Raw genomic sequence first — 20803 nt, 5'->3', positions numbered from 1 at the left:
GCAAACCTTTCAGAGAAAATGAAATTCAAATTCAAATTATTCTTCGAAATATAAGAAACTGCTCGCTCATTACAGTACTTTAAAACGAATGCCAATTTATTTCGAATTTAAAAATCATAAATTATAATTTGTAACTTCAACAAATGATAAAGGGGAAGACATGACTATGAGGCTGCCTATTGGTGCTCTACAAGATACTGTTTAATCTTCAGATACCAAATTAAAAAAACAACAACTTTGGAATGATTTAAAAAAATATTTATTAATTCAAATATAAACAATATTTGATATTTTTCAGCAATAACCACCAAAAATATTATAGCACAAAAAAAAGAGTTGTACATTTTAAAATTAAAAAAATCATCTTTCTAATGACATCAGTGTAGTTTTGTTTTTCCCTAAATTTTGACAGTTTTTTTTTTCTCCATAATTTTCAACAGTTTATTTCAATTATAATTTTACAATGGAATTCAAGCCCTTGTCATTGCTTCATTAAAGAGGTAATCATTTTTAGCTCATGTAGAATTAGAAGGGAGTTTACAAAGATAGCCATGTTTTTAATGACATCATAATGTCATGAACTTGATTCCAATAACACAATAAACAGAACAGGTGAAACGATATTAAAATAACAGTTTTAAAGGCTATCAAAAATTGCACTCAAAAACATTTTATTGGGAAAGTTATAAAGTCATACATAAGAAATTTAACTGAAATGAAGCACAACCAATATTTTCAACAAATCAGCTGATCCCAATCTGGTGTATGGGAATACTGGTTGATTAATTTATGTATTATATATGTACATATATATAGCATAGCGTTACCTCAACTGGCGTAGAAAAATTCACTCATTTGCGTTACCATAACAGGCGTTGAAAAGTCACGTATGCGCATTGTGCTCAGATTGTTGACAACTATTATCAACGGATGCGGATTTGATTTAAATTATTTTTAGGTTAGTTGTATGCTTTTGTAATTAAATTGTATTTATGTTAGTTATATATATATTTTTTTGTATATGCTTTTAGTTTTAAGTACATCATTTTTTAAAGAAGTTTTTTAAACTTGTTTTCGACTGATTATTTTAAATGATTCTGTTTATTTTCTTAGTTTTTCATGCATTTAAAATTAAACATTGTTAACTAATTGATCTGCTCAAGATGAATCTGAGAAAATTTTGTTGAAAAATTCTTGAGATATTACATAAATTAAGAAAGATATTCTTTAGTGCCCATAAAGTTGAAACGCTCAGTGACTCTGTTTTGAATAATCATATTATAAAAAAATGCTTTGTTTCAATAAAAAATATTATTAGATTAATTGCAGATTCATCCTTTCCACTTTAATTTAAAGCATAAATTCTACGGGAGCTAACAGAAAATGAGTGAGATACATATTACGTTATGACTGAAGGTCTTCATAATATTATGAGTGAATTGTAAGACTATCAAAATTTGAAGTTTTAAAACATTTTGATGAAGAAGCTATTGAAGTAGGAATTGCATAAAATATTTAATTATTAAAATTTTAACGAACATTAGGATTGGCGAATAAATAGTACTATAATACTATAATAGTACTATAACTATTTCATTAAAAAAAATATTTTATTATAATAACTTAACTGATAAAACCATTTTCATCATAAATAAAATATAAACTTTAAAATAAATATATTAATTAATAATTATATAATATCGTTGATTTCAAACATAGAATTTTGGAATAAAGGAGTAGATAGTATTGAATAAACAATATTTATATAAAAACAGCAGTCTTTACAGATGTATTATTGTAACTTATAAGATGAGGCAAACTAGAAGAAATAAAAGATACATACCTGTGGGGCAAAATGAACACTTAAATCAATACCAAACACATTCTCAACCCATGATTTAAAATTTGGTAAAACTTTACTGCCTATAGGATACCTGCAAATATATATATATATATATATATTCAATCAATTTTGCATGGAACATTTTTAGAATTAAACACACACACATCTAATATTGAAATAAATTAATAAGTATCTAACCTATACAAGAAATTTTTAAAAAAGTTATAAGTAACGTTCAGTACATAATATAAAAGAAACTACACATTGAATAATTTCACTTAATGGTATCATAATATTAAACCATCAATGGCCTGAATCCTATTAATAGAAAAATTTGATTTTGCTCTCATGATCAAACTAAATCCAGTAAATTATTTATTTTCTGTTTTTTCTAATTTGTGAAGAATGGCACTTCTGAGAAGATGAAATAAACTGAAATGAGAGAATAATATTAATGGAATTCTGGTGAACATATAATCAGAATGATGGAATAAAATTAAGCTTCCACCGCATTTGCTCCCCATCCTATTGAATTGCTTTTGGGAAGATATATGAAACATGTACATATGTTAACAGATCAAACCTAGCAATAATAGGGTTGCCACTCATATCAAGAAAAGAAATTTCCTATGTTTTTCCTGTACATATATTCAAGATACGAGGAAATGCACGAATAGCATCCATATGCTAGTTATAATGTAATATGATCTTAAGAAGTGGAAAAAACAAGGAAAGAAAGCAACAATTTAGCATTATTCAAAATAATAACAAGCTAAAAGAAGTTTTATATTTACATACAAAAAATAATTTATTATGTAGAATTTACCTAGACAAAATTTCTATATTGCGGGGGGGGGGGGAGAGTAAATTACCTCCCATGCTCTTTAATTGTGTCACATAAAATTAAGAACTTGGGTTCCTTAATTTTGTGTTTTTTTTTCCTGCTATAATGAGTAAGGTTGAGAAAAGCTCTAGACCTTAGCTGAAATCAATATAAATTGATTTCCATTTACTACTGTTTGATAAAACAGCTCTTGAGAATATCAAAAACTGTTTAATATTGATTTAAAAATCAAATCTACACATTATAACCACTTTAAGTACTCACTTATTAACTCGTAATGTACCAAGGGTGTTTTGTTTTGTTTACTCATCCATAAAATGACAGAAAATTAGGTGAAATTTTAAAACATTTATAAAGATGAAAATGTAAACTAAACATTTTACACATTTGAACTTTCTAAATATCAAAATAATAAAATTTTTAGATTTCTACCACATTTTGAGCAAAATCTGCACAGAGGAAGTCTGCCTGTCCAGTAGTTCAGATATAATTTAACTCGATAATTACAAAATGAAGAGAGAAAGATAAATAAAATTCGATACACAGAATTAACATTTATATTCTAGATATTTTTAAATTTTAAACAAATCCAACAATGGATTGACCATCTATCAGTCTGTACTTTTAAAAACAAGTAAACGCAATAACTCAAAAATGGAATTATTTAAATATATCAAATTTAGTACATGATTTTGTGACTACAAATGCAGCTTTGTGTCGAATTTTTGTTTCAATCGGATGGGAAAAAGTATCTAAGACCCAAATTCGATGTTTGGATAATGTTAATTGCACATCAGTGATTAATCACCAAATAACTCGTCAAGGACAACACAACAAACTCAATAAAAATGCTAAATTCATGATAATGGTTAATATTTCAAAACTATTATATTCCAATTCCATATAAGGTGTTCTCTGCCTTACCTAAGGTCCACAATTTTTTGCACAGGGTGGGAGGGATAATGCTTTTATTAGACAGTATGCAAGAAAGTTTTGGAGAGACCATTATCAATAGTTATTTATTTAGAAATAAACTTTATTTCTAATTATATAAATAATACCTCAGCTTGAGAAGTGAAATTAAAAAATATCAAATGCAGAGTTTAATTTTTTAAAATTCTTTAAAACAAATTTCAAATACATATTTTTAAAGTTGACATATTTATAGGCCCCAGGATATTAACCTTGTTGTAATTACAATCCTGCAAAAAACTGAATTGCCGAATCTTACTTACAAATAAGATTTCAAATGCAAAATTTTTTTTAATCCGACTCTAATTTATAAGAAAAGCACACAACAAATCATGCTTATAAATTCTGACATTAAGTATTAATGCACATAAAAATTAGGCAACAGAAAACAAAGAATCAGTACACATAAAAAGTGTAAAAAATATATTGAAGAAAAGTGGAAAAAATAAGCAAGGAAAGGAATCTATATTAAAATTTAATATTTTTAATGTAAAAATTAGTTTTTTTCCTCCTTATTCAAAGTATTTTGTGTTAATTTACATATTTATAATTAGCAAGTAATATATATTTAATGCTTCAACAAAATACTCACCTATTTCCAGAAAACTCAAGTTGATTTAATTTGGAATTCAACAAGAATTTTGAATCCTTGTATCCCCAGCCATTCCACTTCAAAAGTTCTTGTCTATTGATATATAATAAAAATTAATCATAAAAATTTAAAATATCAAAACTCAGATGCAACTGAATACTATATACAACTATTTAATATGGCACACATTATTAAAGAAAACAGTACGATGTTCGTGCCTTTATTTAAAACATATGAATTATGATTAAAACTTTCTAAGTAAAAAAAAATACTCATTTCAACCAAAATGTTGAGTTTTTTTAATTTCAATCCAGACTCTCAAGAAACTAGAAAGAGAACTGAGTAATAAACAAAATTAAATCACAATCAATAAATAAAAAAAGAAGAAAATTCAGAAACACAATATTTAATAATTAAAAATTCTTAGAATCAAGTGGAGAGAGAAAGTCTTCACATATTTTTAGAAAAAAAAAAAGAAAAAAAAAAAAGATAACCTTACATATTTATACATTAAGGACAGGTTTAAATTTGAGATTGGCCCTTGTCCTTTTTAATTGCATAAAACAGTACATAAAAATATAAAGATCAATCAATGTTTTATCTTGTTAAAGGACACAATTTTTAAAGCAAACATTTCATTTTTTAAGAGATTAACTATTCTTTTTATTTGTTATTTCTTTTCTACATTCCATATCTGATAATTACCCCAAAATCTCAAAGTAATATTTTTTTGCCATAATTTTTTTTTAAAAAATTATCAGAGAGCAAACTTATTCTAGAAAAAGAAAAAAAATTGTGATTTACAAGAACTTACCCAATAAAATTAAAGAACTAAAAAAAAAGTATTATTATTTATTTGAAAATATTAGTTGTAACAGCCAATAAAACTTTAGTTGAACAGAAAACTGCATCAATAGTGAATGATATTTGAAATTCACAAATGTTTTAGGAAATTACATAACATAATGTTATACTACATAGAATATTGATTAATGATATTTGAGGTTAAATTCTTTAAAAAGCATCAATTACTTCCAAAAATACCTGTATCATATTTATGACCATTTAAGAATATGACTTTTTTCTTATTATCGAATACACTTTCTGCAAATATAAAATTATTTCTCATCGATGACAATCGATATCTTGTAAAGAATTACTTGTTTACAATAATGGAAAATCCCTTCAAAAAAGTCATAGAATATATTTTATTACCCTTCCCATTCTGAAAAAAAATCAGATTGTAAAATAGAAAATAATGGCTTAAAATTATTTACTGAACTGGAATAAATGGAATAGTTTTCATCAAAATTTTATCTACGTATTTTGATAGATTTTTCAAAAATTATAATTTAATGAATTGATTGGTGTATAGAGATCTGTATAGTGGCACTTTTATATTCTTATGGATTTATAAGTGACAAATGAATCACAAATGATTATATTATGGGAATGATTTCTTTATTTTTTTAATAAAAACAGTAACTTGTAACAATAACCCGTTAAGTTTGAACTAAGAATATCTGACAGTGTTTGAGATAAATCAGATAAATAATGATTAACCAATCATACATTGAACAAAAATCTCAATTCGGTCAGTAACTAACCAAATATAAACCATATTGCTCACAATAAGGGAAAAAAAAAGATAATTCATAAATATCAATAAGTCATAAGTATGGGTGAATTAGCAAAAATAATAATTAATTCAACTTGAAAAATACTGTTCACTTAAAAGATTAATTTGTTTTAAAATTTGGTTTATTATTATTTTCACAACCCCATCAGCGAATCAAGTCCAAATTTCTATATTTACAATCTAATTTTGGATTCCTTTTCAATGTAAGTTCATATTTAAAATATGGGCGGGGAATTATACCATGTGCATACCTGCGCTTGGGAATGACACTCTTGACTTCATGAACAGCCGGCTTTTCGTGATGATTACCGGTAACGCGCTTATTTGTATCTACACGCTCTTTATCGGACATTATATAATTTTTTTTATTTTGACTAGAATGAGAAGAAGTCCAATATTCTTACAGGTGCATTAAATGTACGAATTACAGAGGAAATGATCAATTATAACATAATAGTCCGATCACAATTTTCTACGATGCAGAAATGTGATATACTAAAAGAGCGAGATGAAAAGTTTACATTTACTGATAACATCTCTTTGATAATCAAATATGAACAATACACCGATAAAAATGTTTTGAGATGGTATTCCAATTGAATAATTCAATAAGTATCATGATGCGAAAGCTGGCAACATATATTTTTAATGGAAACCTGGATTGGGATTAAATTGCAGTAAAAACTGATTTTTAAAAATCTGAGATTTTTGTTGAAAAATACTATTTAAACGTGATAAATAAGCATTCAAAAGTATTTTGTTCCTGTTAATTTTATAATGCTGCATAGGAATAGCTTCATAAGCAAAATATTTTCGGTTTCAATTTAAATATGCGAACACCTCTCTCCAGTTATTACTGTACTATATCATTTGGTCAGAAATCAAAACTAATATTTTGTTTCTTGGAAAACTAATACCTTTGTTTTGTTAAAAATAATTTATGAAATATTTTAAATCTCCGATGATGCAATCATTGACGAAAAGTGGAAAATTTATCCCATTTAGCGAACAGTATACGATTTTAAAAGTAATCATTACTACATAAATGCAATGTTTTTATTATGATCATAAAAATCTAAATTACCCTATTTTTAATCTAAAATTTAATACCACAATTTTCTTCAGGAAATTTATTTCCAGCGGAAAGTAGGATGACATGTACAAATCTTCTCATTAATAAGATTAGCTCATTTTTAGCGATTATTCTTCACAATACAATCTTAATCGGCCTTTTTAAAAAAACCAGTTGCCATGGCGACCGCTCGAGATTTGAAAGATGGTAAGCAATCCCTCTAGTTGTAATTCATTTTCGTTTGCTTTTATAATTATTACTTCTTTATTATCATTATACACAAATTACAGAAAAAAATACTCTTCAAGTAATATATATATTTTCAATCAGACCAACGTATGAATTAAGTAGTGTTTGCGGTGCCGAATTTACGTTTACACTACACAGGCTATAGTTTGGGGATCTCGTATCATATATACTAAATATATAACTTAAATAGGCTCCATATCCCAAATAACTTAAGGGCCTCATCAAGTTGGTGCGACTCAAAATTAATGCCCTTTCACCAAAAATAAAAAGACATTGATTTTAAGATGGATTTTCTGCCATCTGATATCCTAGCAATTTTTTAATCTAGCAATCTTATCAACCTAAGAGTATATATATATATATATATATATATATATATATATATATATATATATATATATATATATATATATATATATATATATATATCTTGCATCCAAGATAGCGAACTTTTGGCGAGTTTTGCAGAAGTTTACACAATTTTTTCGTAAATAGCGAAAAACCAGGTTTAAGTTTTATCTATCAAGTCTAAATTCTGGTTGGATGTGCTTAATCATCGAACCACATTATTTCATCAGTAGCTGTATTACATAAAAAATAGTTATATTTCTTATAAAGATTGCAAAAAAAAAATGCATTATTAAAAAATCTATATCTTCATTGAATATTCTAGAGCTGTATTTAACTAAGAGTTTTTTGCAAAGCTAAATAAACATTTATTTAACTTTTTTTTTTTACTATATGAATAATGTTTACTCTTTGTAAGAAAATCAGTATGATACAAATGAAGCTACAGGAATCCTCAGATTTTGTTATTAGACAATTAATATATATTGCCAAAATTGTTGCATTTTGTGTAATGGAGCGTGACATAATTTGAAAATTGCCAAGCTAGGGGCCACTATAAGATGCAAGTATCAAGATAAATATATTTTACATTTCTATTTTGTTAATGTCAGCATAGTCACCTATAAGAGTTATCACTAAGATTTGGCAGGTTTTTGACTATGACCCTATTGATAAAAAAAGTATGGAAATATGAAAATTTTATAAAATTACTAGGTTTGATTTTTTTTTTTTTAACTTTGTAATACTGAGGTTACAAGCATTTATAGTAAATTTCATCATCATTAAAAAGTTATATTGTATATTTATGAATTTCTAAAGAAGTTTTTAAACTTAGATCCCATTTTAGTTATTTCTAGTTTCCTGAAATTCAAGTACGTCTGTTTTCTGGCGTATTATCAATAACTTTGTAATAATAAATGTCAGCTTTCAATATAACTTTTAACACATTAAATTCATTACAATGCAGCATTTGAGACTTGCTTTCCTGACAAAATATACCAATTCCCAATTTGCAAAAAATGAACATACAAGCAATAATTGTTTTATTTATATAACTCTTTTAAATAATAATTATTAAAGATGTGTTAATGTATTATGATATTATATTTTCAATGTATTATTTAATTCATTATATTGAAACAATTTTTCTTTCTCTTTTTACTTTCGCTAAATATAAGATTAATATCCAAATACTAGAGTTGAATTATTTTTGGGTGATTTCTTATATAGTTGTGACAATATTTTACTTAAACGCTAAGAGTTATTTGTTAGAATTTCTGGTAGCCATCCCAGATGACTTTTGGTAAATTTTCGGATAATTCCATGCTCGACAAATAACCAGGCATTAATCTTAAGTTTTATCATTACGTCAAAGTATTAAATTCTTCCATCTTAATTGTTCTTAAATGTTATAATTATTTTTTTTAAATTTGTTTTAAAGTTACTGTTCTTTAAAGTCAACAATAGACAAAATGTATGTTAATCATAAAACATTATATTATAAAGCTTGCATTTGTGTTTTTTGTTTGTTTGCTTAATTTGTAGTGGAAGATTGCTGTACACACACATTTCTTTGGTAATTACCACAGTAATAGTATGCTGATATTTTGTGGTATAATTTATGTTTGGCAATAAATATTGACAAACTAACAACAAAAAAAAAGGATATTGAAAAATAAATTCCAATGAAATGCTTTACTGTCTTAATAAGATTTTCATATATTTCAGTTTTAAAAGAATCTCTTGCAAAATCTGGAGTTTTATCAGAAATCCGTGCTCGTATCCGAGCAGAAGTATTTAACATCCTTCAAGATGAAACAGAACCTCCTCCACCAATATCAAATGAAAATGTTTTCATCAATGAACTGATAAGAGAATATCTTATCTATAATGGATATTTATTTACAGAATCAGTATTGCTAGCAGGTAATTTTAAATATCACTACTCTTAGCACAGGTTCTTTTTTTTTCAATATAGTTATCAAGGTCCAATCATTCCCAAGAAGCAAGATATCTATTAATGTAAACAATACTGAAGCTTAATTCTTTAAATTACTGTAAAGATGATGAACTCTGCCATACAGAAGGTAGATTTCTGTCCACAAGGATAAGACATTACTAATGCCAAAGCTCTGTAGTAATCATCCATAATTATATGTATAAATGAGTGTAATTAATTTTAAGGATTAATGAAATAAAGGTTCTTGTACTCTATTAGTTTATTAATAGAAGAATAATTTCGAAATTAAAATAATATCAAGGTAAGTAAACTAAACTTGCATATAAAGATAAGCCCCCCCCCCTCCCCATCTTAAATAAAATCAAATTTATTATGCTTTTAAAAATATCATACAAAATTATTTAAAATGCAAAGGTTTCTCTTTTCAAGTAATCATTCAAATGAATCTTAGATTTTCTAATCTAAATGAAACTGAGATAATAAATGCAATATATACAATAAAGAGCCTTCAGAAATTTTATGAGACCTTTTTTATGAATTAATAAATAGTAATAACAAATTTATGAATTAAGAAAGAAAAGAATATCATTTTTTGTAAATATGGTAAAAATCAAAATACATACCAAATGCTTCATTTTTTTTAAAGAGAAAGTTACAAAAATTTTCTGTTAATATAAAAATCTTTGATCATAAAACATGTAACCACAGTTTGAGGTTTGCATTCTTAGTAAACTTACATATTTATTGGTGACCAACTCAGTAATGCAAAAATAACAGTTTGTGCTAACAATAATGTTAGTAATAATTTTTACCAGACTAGTAAAAAATTTGAGCAAAAATAAATTCTACTTTTATTTTTTTCAAGATCAAGATCTTAAACAACAAATTTATGAATATAATTTCATAGTTCAAACATTATATTTAAATTTGTACTAGTTTTTTAACATTTTCTACTAATAAACGTATTTGCTTGAATATATGTATACTTTTAATAAATTTTATAATTATTTTTAAAATCAAAAGGAACAACCAAATCCAATTTTACATAATATATTTTTCAATTGCATTCAGATAAAAAAATGTATTTTAATTTTGTTACAAATTAGAAGTGTAATCAATTGAAACTCTAATGTAATTACTTAATTAGCAGCATATTTAAATTAGAATTTCCAATTGCTTAAATTCAAAATACTTGTATTGATTCAACAATGATATTTATAATTACAATTTGATTTACAGTCTTAAATTGCTTGATACAAAATTTGTCACATAATCAACGCATTTAAAAGTATTCTTTTGTTAAAAAAAAATAATCATATTTAAAAAAATTTTATTTTATTTTTGTTTAAAATAAACTGATGGTTAGGCAGTTTGTGCAAATTTAGATTTATTGTGCAGTTTTAGATTTTTTAGTATGATTCCTTGGTATTTCCACACATTTTGCAAAAATTTATACGCTTGTAAATAGCTTGATGCCAATAATCAAGCTCTGCTAAACAAGTAATAAATAAATTAATTGAAACTTAGAAGGTCATGTCATATTTCATTTGTTAAATTTTAAACTAATTAATCCATGTTAATTCATTGATCATATAAATATTCCCTCTAACTGTTATTATTTTCAGAATCAGGCCATCCTCAGTTTCGATTAGAAAGAGAACTTCTAAAAGAAAGATTAAGAGTAAAGCCAGTTGAAGAAGCTGATGACTTGTAAGTAGAAACATATTGCTCTAAAAATACTAAATCAATATTATTTTTATTTAAATGATTAACATTTTTCTCACTATATTTTTGCAATCAAGTTTAGTTGCAATCTTTTATCAGTCCATTAAGTATACTTGTTGGAGGTAACAGCGACCAAAAAGGGCCAAGAAAACATTTCGCCAATTTGATAATTTCAAACTATATAGCATATGATTTGCACATTCAAAATTTTTCATAATATATAATAATGCATTGAGTATATTTTTATAATTTGGTGAAATTTTTTCTTAGAATTCTTTGGTTGCAGCTAAAATCGAACTGTACTATTCATTGTAATGCTCTCTTATCTATAGAGTTCTGTTAATGAAATTGCAACTATAAAAACAAGGATTTTAAGAATTACAATATTTTGTTTCTTTCTGTAAATAGTTCCAAATGACATAGTAGCATTCAACTAAGTTGTCACTTTATTCAATTGAAATTTAAGTTAACAGGACATAGAAAACTGTGAGAGACCATATCAACAATGATTGTTTTCCTCACAGGTATTAGAAACAATTGCTTCATATGTGAAGACATACAGCCTTAAAATCAATTGAATATGCATTGTAGTGTTGAGATTATGGTAAATTTACAATATTATAGTCTTGTTCTAAAAGCAATTCATTCTTTACAAAAACTAATCTTTTGCTCTCTCTCATTTTTTGAATAAATTAATGATTGAAAATATCAAAGTGAAGTATTGGGGTAAGTCCTAGTTGATATATGTGTATGATTACTTATAAACGCCTCATTGATCATACAGGAAACTGGTGTATTATACATAAAAAGAGATTAGTAGAAGGCAATCACATTTTTTCAGTCATTGTTTATTGTATCCTGTTGTAGTGGTCTGCTAATTGCTTTCATTGGTGTTAATTTGAGTTATAAATTTTTATTATCATGTTTAGTTCAGGTGAAATAATTGTGGAAAACTTCCATAATCTGTTTAAAATGCTCATGATTGAATGGGTCTTATATGAATTAGACATGGCCAGTGTTCATCTTTCAAATTTTTATGCTTAAGAAAAAAGTATTTTGTTTATAATTGGAAGTAATATGAAATCCTATTTTTGAATTGCTTTTCATGTTAAGCATTAATACAGTATGGTATAGTGTTGATGTCTTGTTAATCAGATTTGAATTAATTTATATGTTTCCAACAGCTAAAGTGTTACCAGAATTCTTAAGCTGAATGATGTACCATTTTTTTCATCTACAAAGAGCTTTAGCTGAGATAAAGGAGTCTTACTGAAGCATTTGTATTTTCTTGAGAAGAAAATTCAAGATTCATCTTCAACTACAAAATATAGAAACAGTATCAAAAACACCCCTTATTTAATTCGAATCCAAGTTCTTTCATTCTTTTATATCCATTGCAACTGTCAATGTAGCTAGATAGATGCAAAAAATGAAAAAGTTGTTATTATATTCTTTTACCTTATTAAAAAGAAAATTCTGATTTGAAACAATAAAAGGCAGGAAGGAAATTATATATTTGAATGTATATTATGAAAACTGTTGTAATATAAATTTTGTCAGCAGTAAATTCTTTACAAACACAAAAGAAAATAAATGTTATTGATCTGGTATATGGAAAATAGACTTCTAATTAATAAATAATGTTAAAAAAGAATTGAGAATTGAAAGCACAAATAAGATTATATTACATTATGCTTTTAACACTAGAAGTTTTCCATTAAGAGACTTCAAAATAATTTTGTGCCTGTAACCTCATCTCATCAAAATTTGTCTCTGGATATTGCCAATGAATGGAATAATACAGATTTCTAAGCTTTTTAAAGCTTTAAAAGGAATTCATTAAAATGGAATCCCTCATAATATGACAAAAAAAAAAAATGCTCCTTAAAATCATTTTCCTCGCAATATAGAGTTTCATAATGCATATTATCTTATTACTGATGTTTAAATGTTGATCAAATATATTTATTATTTAAAATATACTAAGAGCTAGCAATCTTATAACCAGAATTATTTTCTTTGACATGTAATAATAAATAGTATATTGAGTATAGGAATTGAATTTAGGCAGAGAGCAGATTATTAAATGTGGTATGAAATTCATTCTACATACATGACAAATTGAAATAATCCCAAATAATCTTAATGAAATTGGGATCTAAGAAATTCAGTGGATATTTTGAAACGTTTCAGCTTACTCCACCAATCAATATTTGTTAATACTATCAGTATTACAAAACACATAATTTTATTCAGAAATAAAAGAGGTATATATGTATGAATGTTCACATCTGTAAATATTAATATTCAAAAAAAAATTTTTTTTAATACTAGAATTTAAGAGAATGCAATGAAATACATCCCAAATCATAAAAATGTCAGCACTAGATTTATATCTACCAATATGAATTTAAGAATATTGTTTTCTAAACTTTTATATTTAGATTCATTCATTCAATACTGAAAGAATCTGGACTCGTCTGAAATATCTGAAATTGCTCATACAGCTGAATATCGTTTTTGAAATAAATTTAAAACACTCTTATTAATAAACTGTACCCGCATAATTCTTTTTATTGAATACTAACTGTGGAATACAATATATAATAACATTATGGGAACTTTTACATTGAGGGGGGGAAAAAAACTTCTGATAATGCACTAGTTCATTTCATTGGTAATGCAATTCATAGTTCTTAGGCTTTTCCCTTCATGAAACTTTGAATGGGCTCTCATCTATTTCACCAATGACTTAAGGCACTTTGTAGTATAATTTCTTCTTCATAGATCTTGTTTTATTTATCCATTCAGATGCACTTTCTCTACAGATTTGCAAAAATGTTTTGAAAGTTTGCACTGATAAAGATGTTTCTTATCAGCTTTATACCTACTAATCACTCATTTTACTACATCTAATAATCTATTCTTTCTTCATTATAACCGTTGCTAAATTAACAATATATATGGCACTGACATATGCTTTATTTCCTTGCTTTAATGCTCCAATTAGGCAAACTTTCTGTGTTTTTTATGTTCATCTCCAGAGAGTGCTTAGATTGGGGCGGGGGGAAAACTCTTTGGCTCTGGTATTCAATATTGACTGCAAGGTTATGCTCAAAAGCAGTTAATTTTTATTTATTGGTATATCATCTTAAAATTCCTCAGGTAAAATTATTCTTAAGATATTAATTGAATTTTGTATAAAAAATTACACTTTATCCATTTTAAAAATTAATTTCTTCGGGATTTAAATTATCAGAATAATAAATCATTTATAAGCGTACAATAAACAAAACTCCTAATCGGTATTGATTATTTCAAATGAAATTGTTTTTAATCCTGATTAAAAATTAAAAGGAAAAAAACTTTTTAATTATTTAAATTATTCTATTATTTATTTCGATTTTATTGTTTCATTTCCTTATTTTGAATACTGATACTATAGGAATACTATTTTACATCATAGTTTAGACAAAAAAGAAATGAATACATTGTTTATTTGTTATGATTTTATTCATTTAAAATTTATATTTAATTTTTTATTTTAGGCCTTTACTTTATAGCTTAGTTTCCTACTTCTCAAAGGAAAACAAACCTTCTACATCAGCAGATGCTCCAACAGAACAGAAATCTTGATCAAAAATAAAGTGATATTGTATTTGATATTGTTGGTTTATAAAGTGTATACCTACATTTATATGAAATGATTATTATTTATATCATTATTTAAGTAAATTATAACTGCATAAATAAGCTACTGTAAATGAATTATAACCTTCTATTTTTATAATTATCTGATTGCAAAGGTTTTTTAAAAATAAAATGTTTAAAAAATTTGAATTACTGTTGTAACTAGTTAATATTAATGTTGTAATTCTTTTTTATTCAAAAAAAATATTAAAACTGGAAAATTTGTAACTTTCAATCTTTTATTTATATTTTTATCAAACTTTGTTATGTTGGTTAATCAGTACTATCATCTAATGAAGCATATCATTTGAGAAGCATTTTTGTATAAGTTACAACAAGATCAATTAATTTGTTCTCTTCTAAACTAATAATCTTCATATGCTGAAATAATCACAATCTAAATATTTATTATTAATGCCTGTACAATTTTCACATAATGGCAAATTGAATTAACTAAAGGCTTAATAAATGCAAGTACAATCAAAGCCACAATAACATAAAATAAAATTTCAAATATTGATTTTATATATTTATTTTTCTGGGTGGCAATGATATCCCTCATGGATTAAAAATGTGTTAATGGTTGAAAATGAAGATGTTAAAAGAAAAGAAAAAGAAAGAAAGAGAAAAAGAAGTTGAAATTAGAATGTTTACTGCTACCAATTTAATTAGCATTTAAACCGCATAAATATTATTTCCTTGACTTCTTTCCTTTCCTTACTGGAAATGACCATATAGTTTGTATCTTAAAATGTAGTGCCAATTGCATTAAACAGATGAAATAAAATTATGTTATTGAATAAAATCTTTTTTTAATATTATAAGTAACATTAGTTATTTTAATTTAAAATCATATAATGGAATGGTTTCAAATTGGAGTTATTTTATCAAATCATTTTTTGAAAAACATTAAGATTTATAATCAAACAAATGAAAAGTTAATGCAAACAAAAGAAAATTTAATTTTAAATTATTTCAAATGGAGATTACATTTCAAAAGATAAAGTCAAATATAATTTCTATGAAATTCATATATATCCAGTATAAATTAGAAGAAAAAGAGGTTATTAAAGACTTCAAGTTTATTAAAGTACATTATTCAGATAAGTTTTTGAGTATTCATTTAATATATATATTTGTGAATTTTTAGTAAAAGTACATACAGCATGTGTAAGTACTTTTGTTATTATGCTCAACATTGGTAGTGAAAAACTTGAAAGTACACAATATTTCTTACTTTTCTTTCTGAGGCATAAATCCTGGATTGACTCAATGCACCTACCCTTTAGCTGTTTTGACCCTATGAGGGAAGAAAATAACATTTGACTTTCGCCAAGTGAAAATTAAGAAAACATGTACCAATAAGGCATATTCTTCCCTTCAAATCCTCACATAATTTCCAGGAATCTGCGAAGAAAATCTCTGAAAAAACAATGAAGAAAGTTATTTTCATTATTTTTGCTTAAAATTAGAAGAAATTTTTCCAGTTATAACTTCAAAAGATTTGAAAAAGATAACAAAATTAGAATGTGAGATGGAATAATTTTAATTGTTTCATTTTTTGAAAGAATGATCATCATTATTATTATTATCATTATTTAATTTCAGAAAATTTAAATTTTTTTAGAATGCCAATTGTTAGTACTGGTTTCTCCCCTTACAATAATAAAAAAAGTACTGCCAATAAACAATAAAATGACTAGTGCAGTGCTAATATGAAAAACCATTCAAAATAACAAAAAATATGAAATAAAATTTTAAAAATTCCAATTTTAAGGTCACCAAGTCATCATTATTATTATGAATTTCATAACATTTATGTGCCTAATTTCATGGCTGTAATTATGACAGATTGTTTGGGGTACAATGTACATATAAAATTACAATTTCAGATTAAAAATACAAGACATTATAACTAGGACTTTTTTTCTACAGGAACTATGTTTCCTTGTTTTCCCAAAAGAAAAATAGGATACTTTTAAGATTAATTTTTGTTAAACTGAAATTAAATCTTTTAGCTGTCTATGCATTTTTCATTAAATTCATTCAGGCTGCATAGATTAATTTCATCGAAAAAAATAAGCTCTTTATTAGTACTTTTTAAGTAGCTTTAGAGAAAAAAATAAGAATCTATCTTAACCTTTCTTATTATAGAACTATAAATAGGAATGAAATAAATTAAATTGACCATTAACTAAGTAAGTGCCCAATTTTATACAAATATACACAAAATATTACCAGAAATCATTGAATATTTTTCACCAACACTGAAACTAAGTTATTTAAAATATTTTTATGCAAGTTTTGTGAGAAAAACCTTATTAAAAGACTTTCACTGCATATCTTAAATTATTTAATTACATTGCAGTTAGTAGTATAAGGAAGGAAAAAGTTTATACTGCTACATCATTAACATTCCAATTCCTTGAAAAAGGTTTAGAATTTAAATTAACAAATTTAGAATATAAATATTATGCTAATTTTATTAAATATGTAAATAAAAGATTCTCTTCGGAGATTTTTCCAAACACTTTCAATTTGCTCAATTTTTTAATTGACAGCCTTTTCCAATTAATTCCCTAGTTAAATTTGTTATTAATGAAAAGTTTCTGGCTTGTTGAACAAGAAAATGCATTAACTTTATATTCAAATTCAGCTATTTTCTTTTCCAAGAAAAATTTCTTTTCCCATGAAGAGATGGAAAAATCAGTCTAACTTTTTTTATGCCATTGACAACTATTTCTTCCATCATTTGTTTCCTCAAAAGAATGCAATATTTTGAATGTGCTGATATTGCGAACTTTCTCAATTGTTTAATAATGTTTACTTAGTGGATTTTGCCAGACTGCTTTATGTGGTCATCAACTACATGTTGTGAAACATGATATTTTTCATTCTAATTTCCTACTTTAGTATTTTAATTAATATCAAATCTTTTTTCAACAGATGCTTACTCACAAAAAAAAAAAAAAAATGAAAATTTTCAAAATTATCCACATTTTTAAAAATTTATGATCTTTAAATAAAAAATTTCAAAAATATCCTTATCCATTCTAATTCTTGTAACATGAAAATTTTCAAAATTGAATCAAAGTGATTTGACTAGGAAATCTATACACTCCTTGAGAATTACATCTATGTACTGTCTTTTATCTTTTCTAATGAAAGTAGAACACAGCTCATGATTTATTTTTCATACTTACTCATTCTCTACCAAAAGGACATTTCTTACTGATACAAAAATTACTGAACTCATTCTGCATTTCAATATTTTTAAAATAAGCTACTAACAATTTATACTTGAAAAGCATATAATATTATTGGATATTATTTTAGTGAATATAAGTCTTTCAATAATTTGTTCCTTCTTAAGCTGCACTCATTTAATCAAATGAAGAACAAGATACATTGTTCGAAAAATCAATACTTTTCCGTTAGCCGGGCGCAAGCAAAAAATCGCCAAATAATGTAAAATTCTGCCAAATTTCTTGCATCAAATTCACATTTGGTTCAGAATCTGTTAGCCGGATGCAAGTGAAAAATTGTCAAATAATATAGAATTACTTCAAATTTCTTACCCTAAATTCGCGTTTGTTTCACAATTGGCGACATTTGCGCCCGGCTAACAGAAAAGTACCGAAAAATCATACCGGCATTAGAAATTCACTGAAAAAATAATTTCACCTCAGAAATTTTATTTCAAAACTTTAAAAACCACAACTGTTGTTTTAGTATACAACTATCGTTGTTTTTATATATCATATACATTTCATATTCATAAAAAGGTAAAAGCGGGTTACTACTGATACATTTGAATAGCTTAATGCACTCTGCCATAAATACAAGTGAAATCAGCTGTGAATATCACAATGTTACTTCATTGCATTCTTCCAAATTAAGGTTATCACTCATCCACCTACCATGAAAATGAGAGTAAATGGTCGAATATGCAGTTTTTTAATTTCAAAGTCCCAGTATAGAAAAAATGAAAAACTTTTTGTTGGGTTATTAAATACAAGATCTATGATGGAGATATAATTTTAGAACAGAGATAACTTTAGCGATTTAATTTAGCTAAGTTGAATTTTTTTGTTGTTACAGTGTTTGTACACATACGAACATACAGACTAACAGATAGTCAAATTTTGACAGATTTGGTATAAAAATTTGAAATTGATTTATATTTTAGATGCTGTGTGCCACATTTTATCGATGTAACACTTTGCATTTTTAAGTTATCCTGTTCAATTACACTCAGGGGGGAGGGAAAACAAAAGTAATAGATTTCGTTCAAAATTTGGTTAAAATCAACAAATTTAGAATTAAGAAATTCCAGCTCAAGAATTTTTCAAGTTATCATGTTCAAAGATTGATATAATTCTAAAAATGTGGTATTTGGAAGTTTGAGTCATGGAGATAGAGCAAAATCTTGAGTTCGAATGTTTTGGAAATAAGTCTTTCTCTTTGATCGTTCATAGACGAAAAAGTAAAAAAGGAATTTAATTGGCATTAATTTATTTTTAGTATCTTTTTGCATGATTAACAAAGGGCTACAAGCAACATTTGAGCATCATGAAAATTTTGCTTTATTTTTGTATTTGGAAACGTTGAATCATTCAGTGTATTCACTTTTAAAAGTCCATATTGAATTGAATGCACATTTTCCGACATATTGTTAAAGGAGTTCTAACTTTTGTGCAGAAATTAATTGAAACAAAAACATTTCAGTAATTCCCTAATGGGAAATCAATATGTGATGTTGAAATACAACTAACAAATGTTCAACAAACAAGTAATCATGTGCAGAAAGGTAAGGAGCTGAAGTTACTATTAAAAAAATAAAATGAACGGATTTTAACTTTATCTAAAAACTTTTTCATTGACCTTCATATTTATTAGATCTATCAAACATTGAAAGATCTGACAATGCAAATAAAATAAAATATATATAAAGCAGATCTAACATGGTAAAACGATTTTTTTTCTTACCAGAAGAAAAATATAAGCACTTGGATAAAAAAAAAAAAAAAAAAAAAAAAAAGCACTTTAAGGTCCTTTTTTTATAAGAAGCATCAAAAAGTTTTATCATCAAAACAGTTTTTAAGGACTTTTAATGGTTTTCATTAAGAAAGATTTATATATACAATGAAAGGGACATATATAAGGCAAAGTAAAACAACTTTAATGTCTGACAATTTAACAGTATGATGTATATGAAGTTATAACTAAAGGATTTAACTGAAATTAAATATAAATGACAAACCAGCTATTCGACAAAAACGATTAGTATAACATGTATATAACAGTTAAAGAAATTAAAGAAGGTCAACATTTCTTCAGTCAGCAACCATATAGCAATATCATTATGTTGCAAATAATTCAGACTTTAGCAAAAAAATAACATTAGTAATGTCCCAAATGAGTGATTTTTTTTTAAGTTTTTGTACAAATTTTTTTCATTTGTGAGGACCATTGCAAAATACCTATTTTATTACTTAGTAGAAAGTGATAATGTTGAAATTCAATATTTTGTATAAGAAAATATCCATAGTCTTTGCTCTCTTCCTGTTCAATATAATTTGTTTTGAAAAAAATTATTTTTAGAGAATAAAAAATTGATTTTATTTGATGTGAATAAATATCAAAGATGCTCTCTCTATACATGCAATGGAATAAAAACTAGTGAACTTATGTACATTTGTAGTGGAAAATTTTCATGCTGCTAAGAGTTTCCTCAAACTAATATTGATACTTCTTTATTTTACTGGAAATGTAACAAGAAAAACATCAATTAAAATTTAAACCCATAAAAAAGACTAAAAAATTTTTTTTTTGAATTTCATTTTGTTTTGTTAAAAATTATAATAAA

The 20803-nt window shown here is 25.6% G+C and overlaps 2 protein-coding genes across 2 annotated transcripts in view; one reads left to right on the top strand and one right to left on the bottom strand.

Annotated features, from left to right (window-relative positions):
• LOC129956969 (alkyldihydroxyacetonephosphate synthase, peroxisomal-like) overlaps positions 1–6491 on the bottom strand; it is a 30243-nt gene extending 23752 nt beyond the window's left edge. The window contains exons 1-3 of the mRNA XM_056069040.1: positions 6142–6491; positions 4252–4344; positions 1844–1934 (exon numbers count right to left, since the gene is read on the bottom strand). Of these exons, the coding sequence (XP_055925015.1) occupies positions 1844–1934; positions 4252–4344; positions 6142–6242 (285 nt within the window). The 5' untranslated portion in view covers positions 6243–6491. The remainder of the gene's footprint in view (positions 1–1843; positions 1935–4251; positions 4345–6141) is intronic.
• A 549-nt stretch (positions 6492–7040) lies between these two features.
• On the top strand, positions 7041–15034 carry LOC129957450 (centrosomal protein 20-like). Its single transcript, XM_056069767.1, has 4 exons — positions 7041–7169; positions 9288–9485; positions 11145–11229; positions 14793–15034. Exons 1-4 carry the CDS (start codon positions 7142–7144, stop codon positions 14878–14880), a joined length of 399 nt encoding a protein of 132 aa, XP_055925742.1. The 5' UTR covers positions 7041–7141; the 3' UTR covers positions 14881–15034.
• The last annotated feature ends 5769 nt before the right edge of the window (positions 15035–20803 follow it).

Source organism: Argiope bruennichi, chromosome 11 (assembly GCF_947563725.1).
Source record: "Argiope bruennichi chromosome 11, qqArgBrue1.1, whole genome shotgun sequence".
NCBI classification, from domain to species: domain Eukaryota; kingdom Metazoa; phylum Arthropoda; class Arachnida; order Araneae; family Araneidae; genus Argiope; species Argiope bruennichi.
Note: the sequence above shows the minus strand (reverse complement) of the source record. Positions and strands in the feature narration are given on the sequence as shown.

Bases quoted from the DNA above. Each gene is read 5' to 3' on its own strand.
- LOC129957450 (XM_056069767.1), top strand. From the start codon at position 7,142: ATGGCGACCGCTCGAGATTTGAAAGATG. The intron at 7,170-9,287 runs GTAAGCAATCCC...CATATATTTCAG, and splicing joins CGCTCGAGATTTGAAAGATG to TTTTAAAAGAATCTCTTGCA. The intron at 11,230-14,792 runs GTAAGTAGAAAC...TTTTTATTTTAG, and splicing joins GTTGAAGAAGCTGATGACTT to GCCTTTACTTTATAGCTTAG.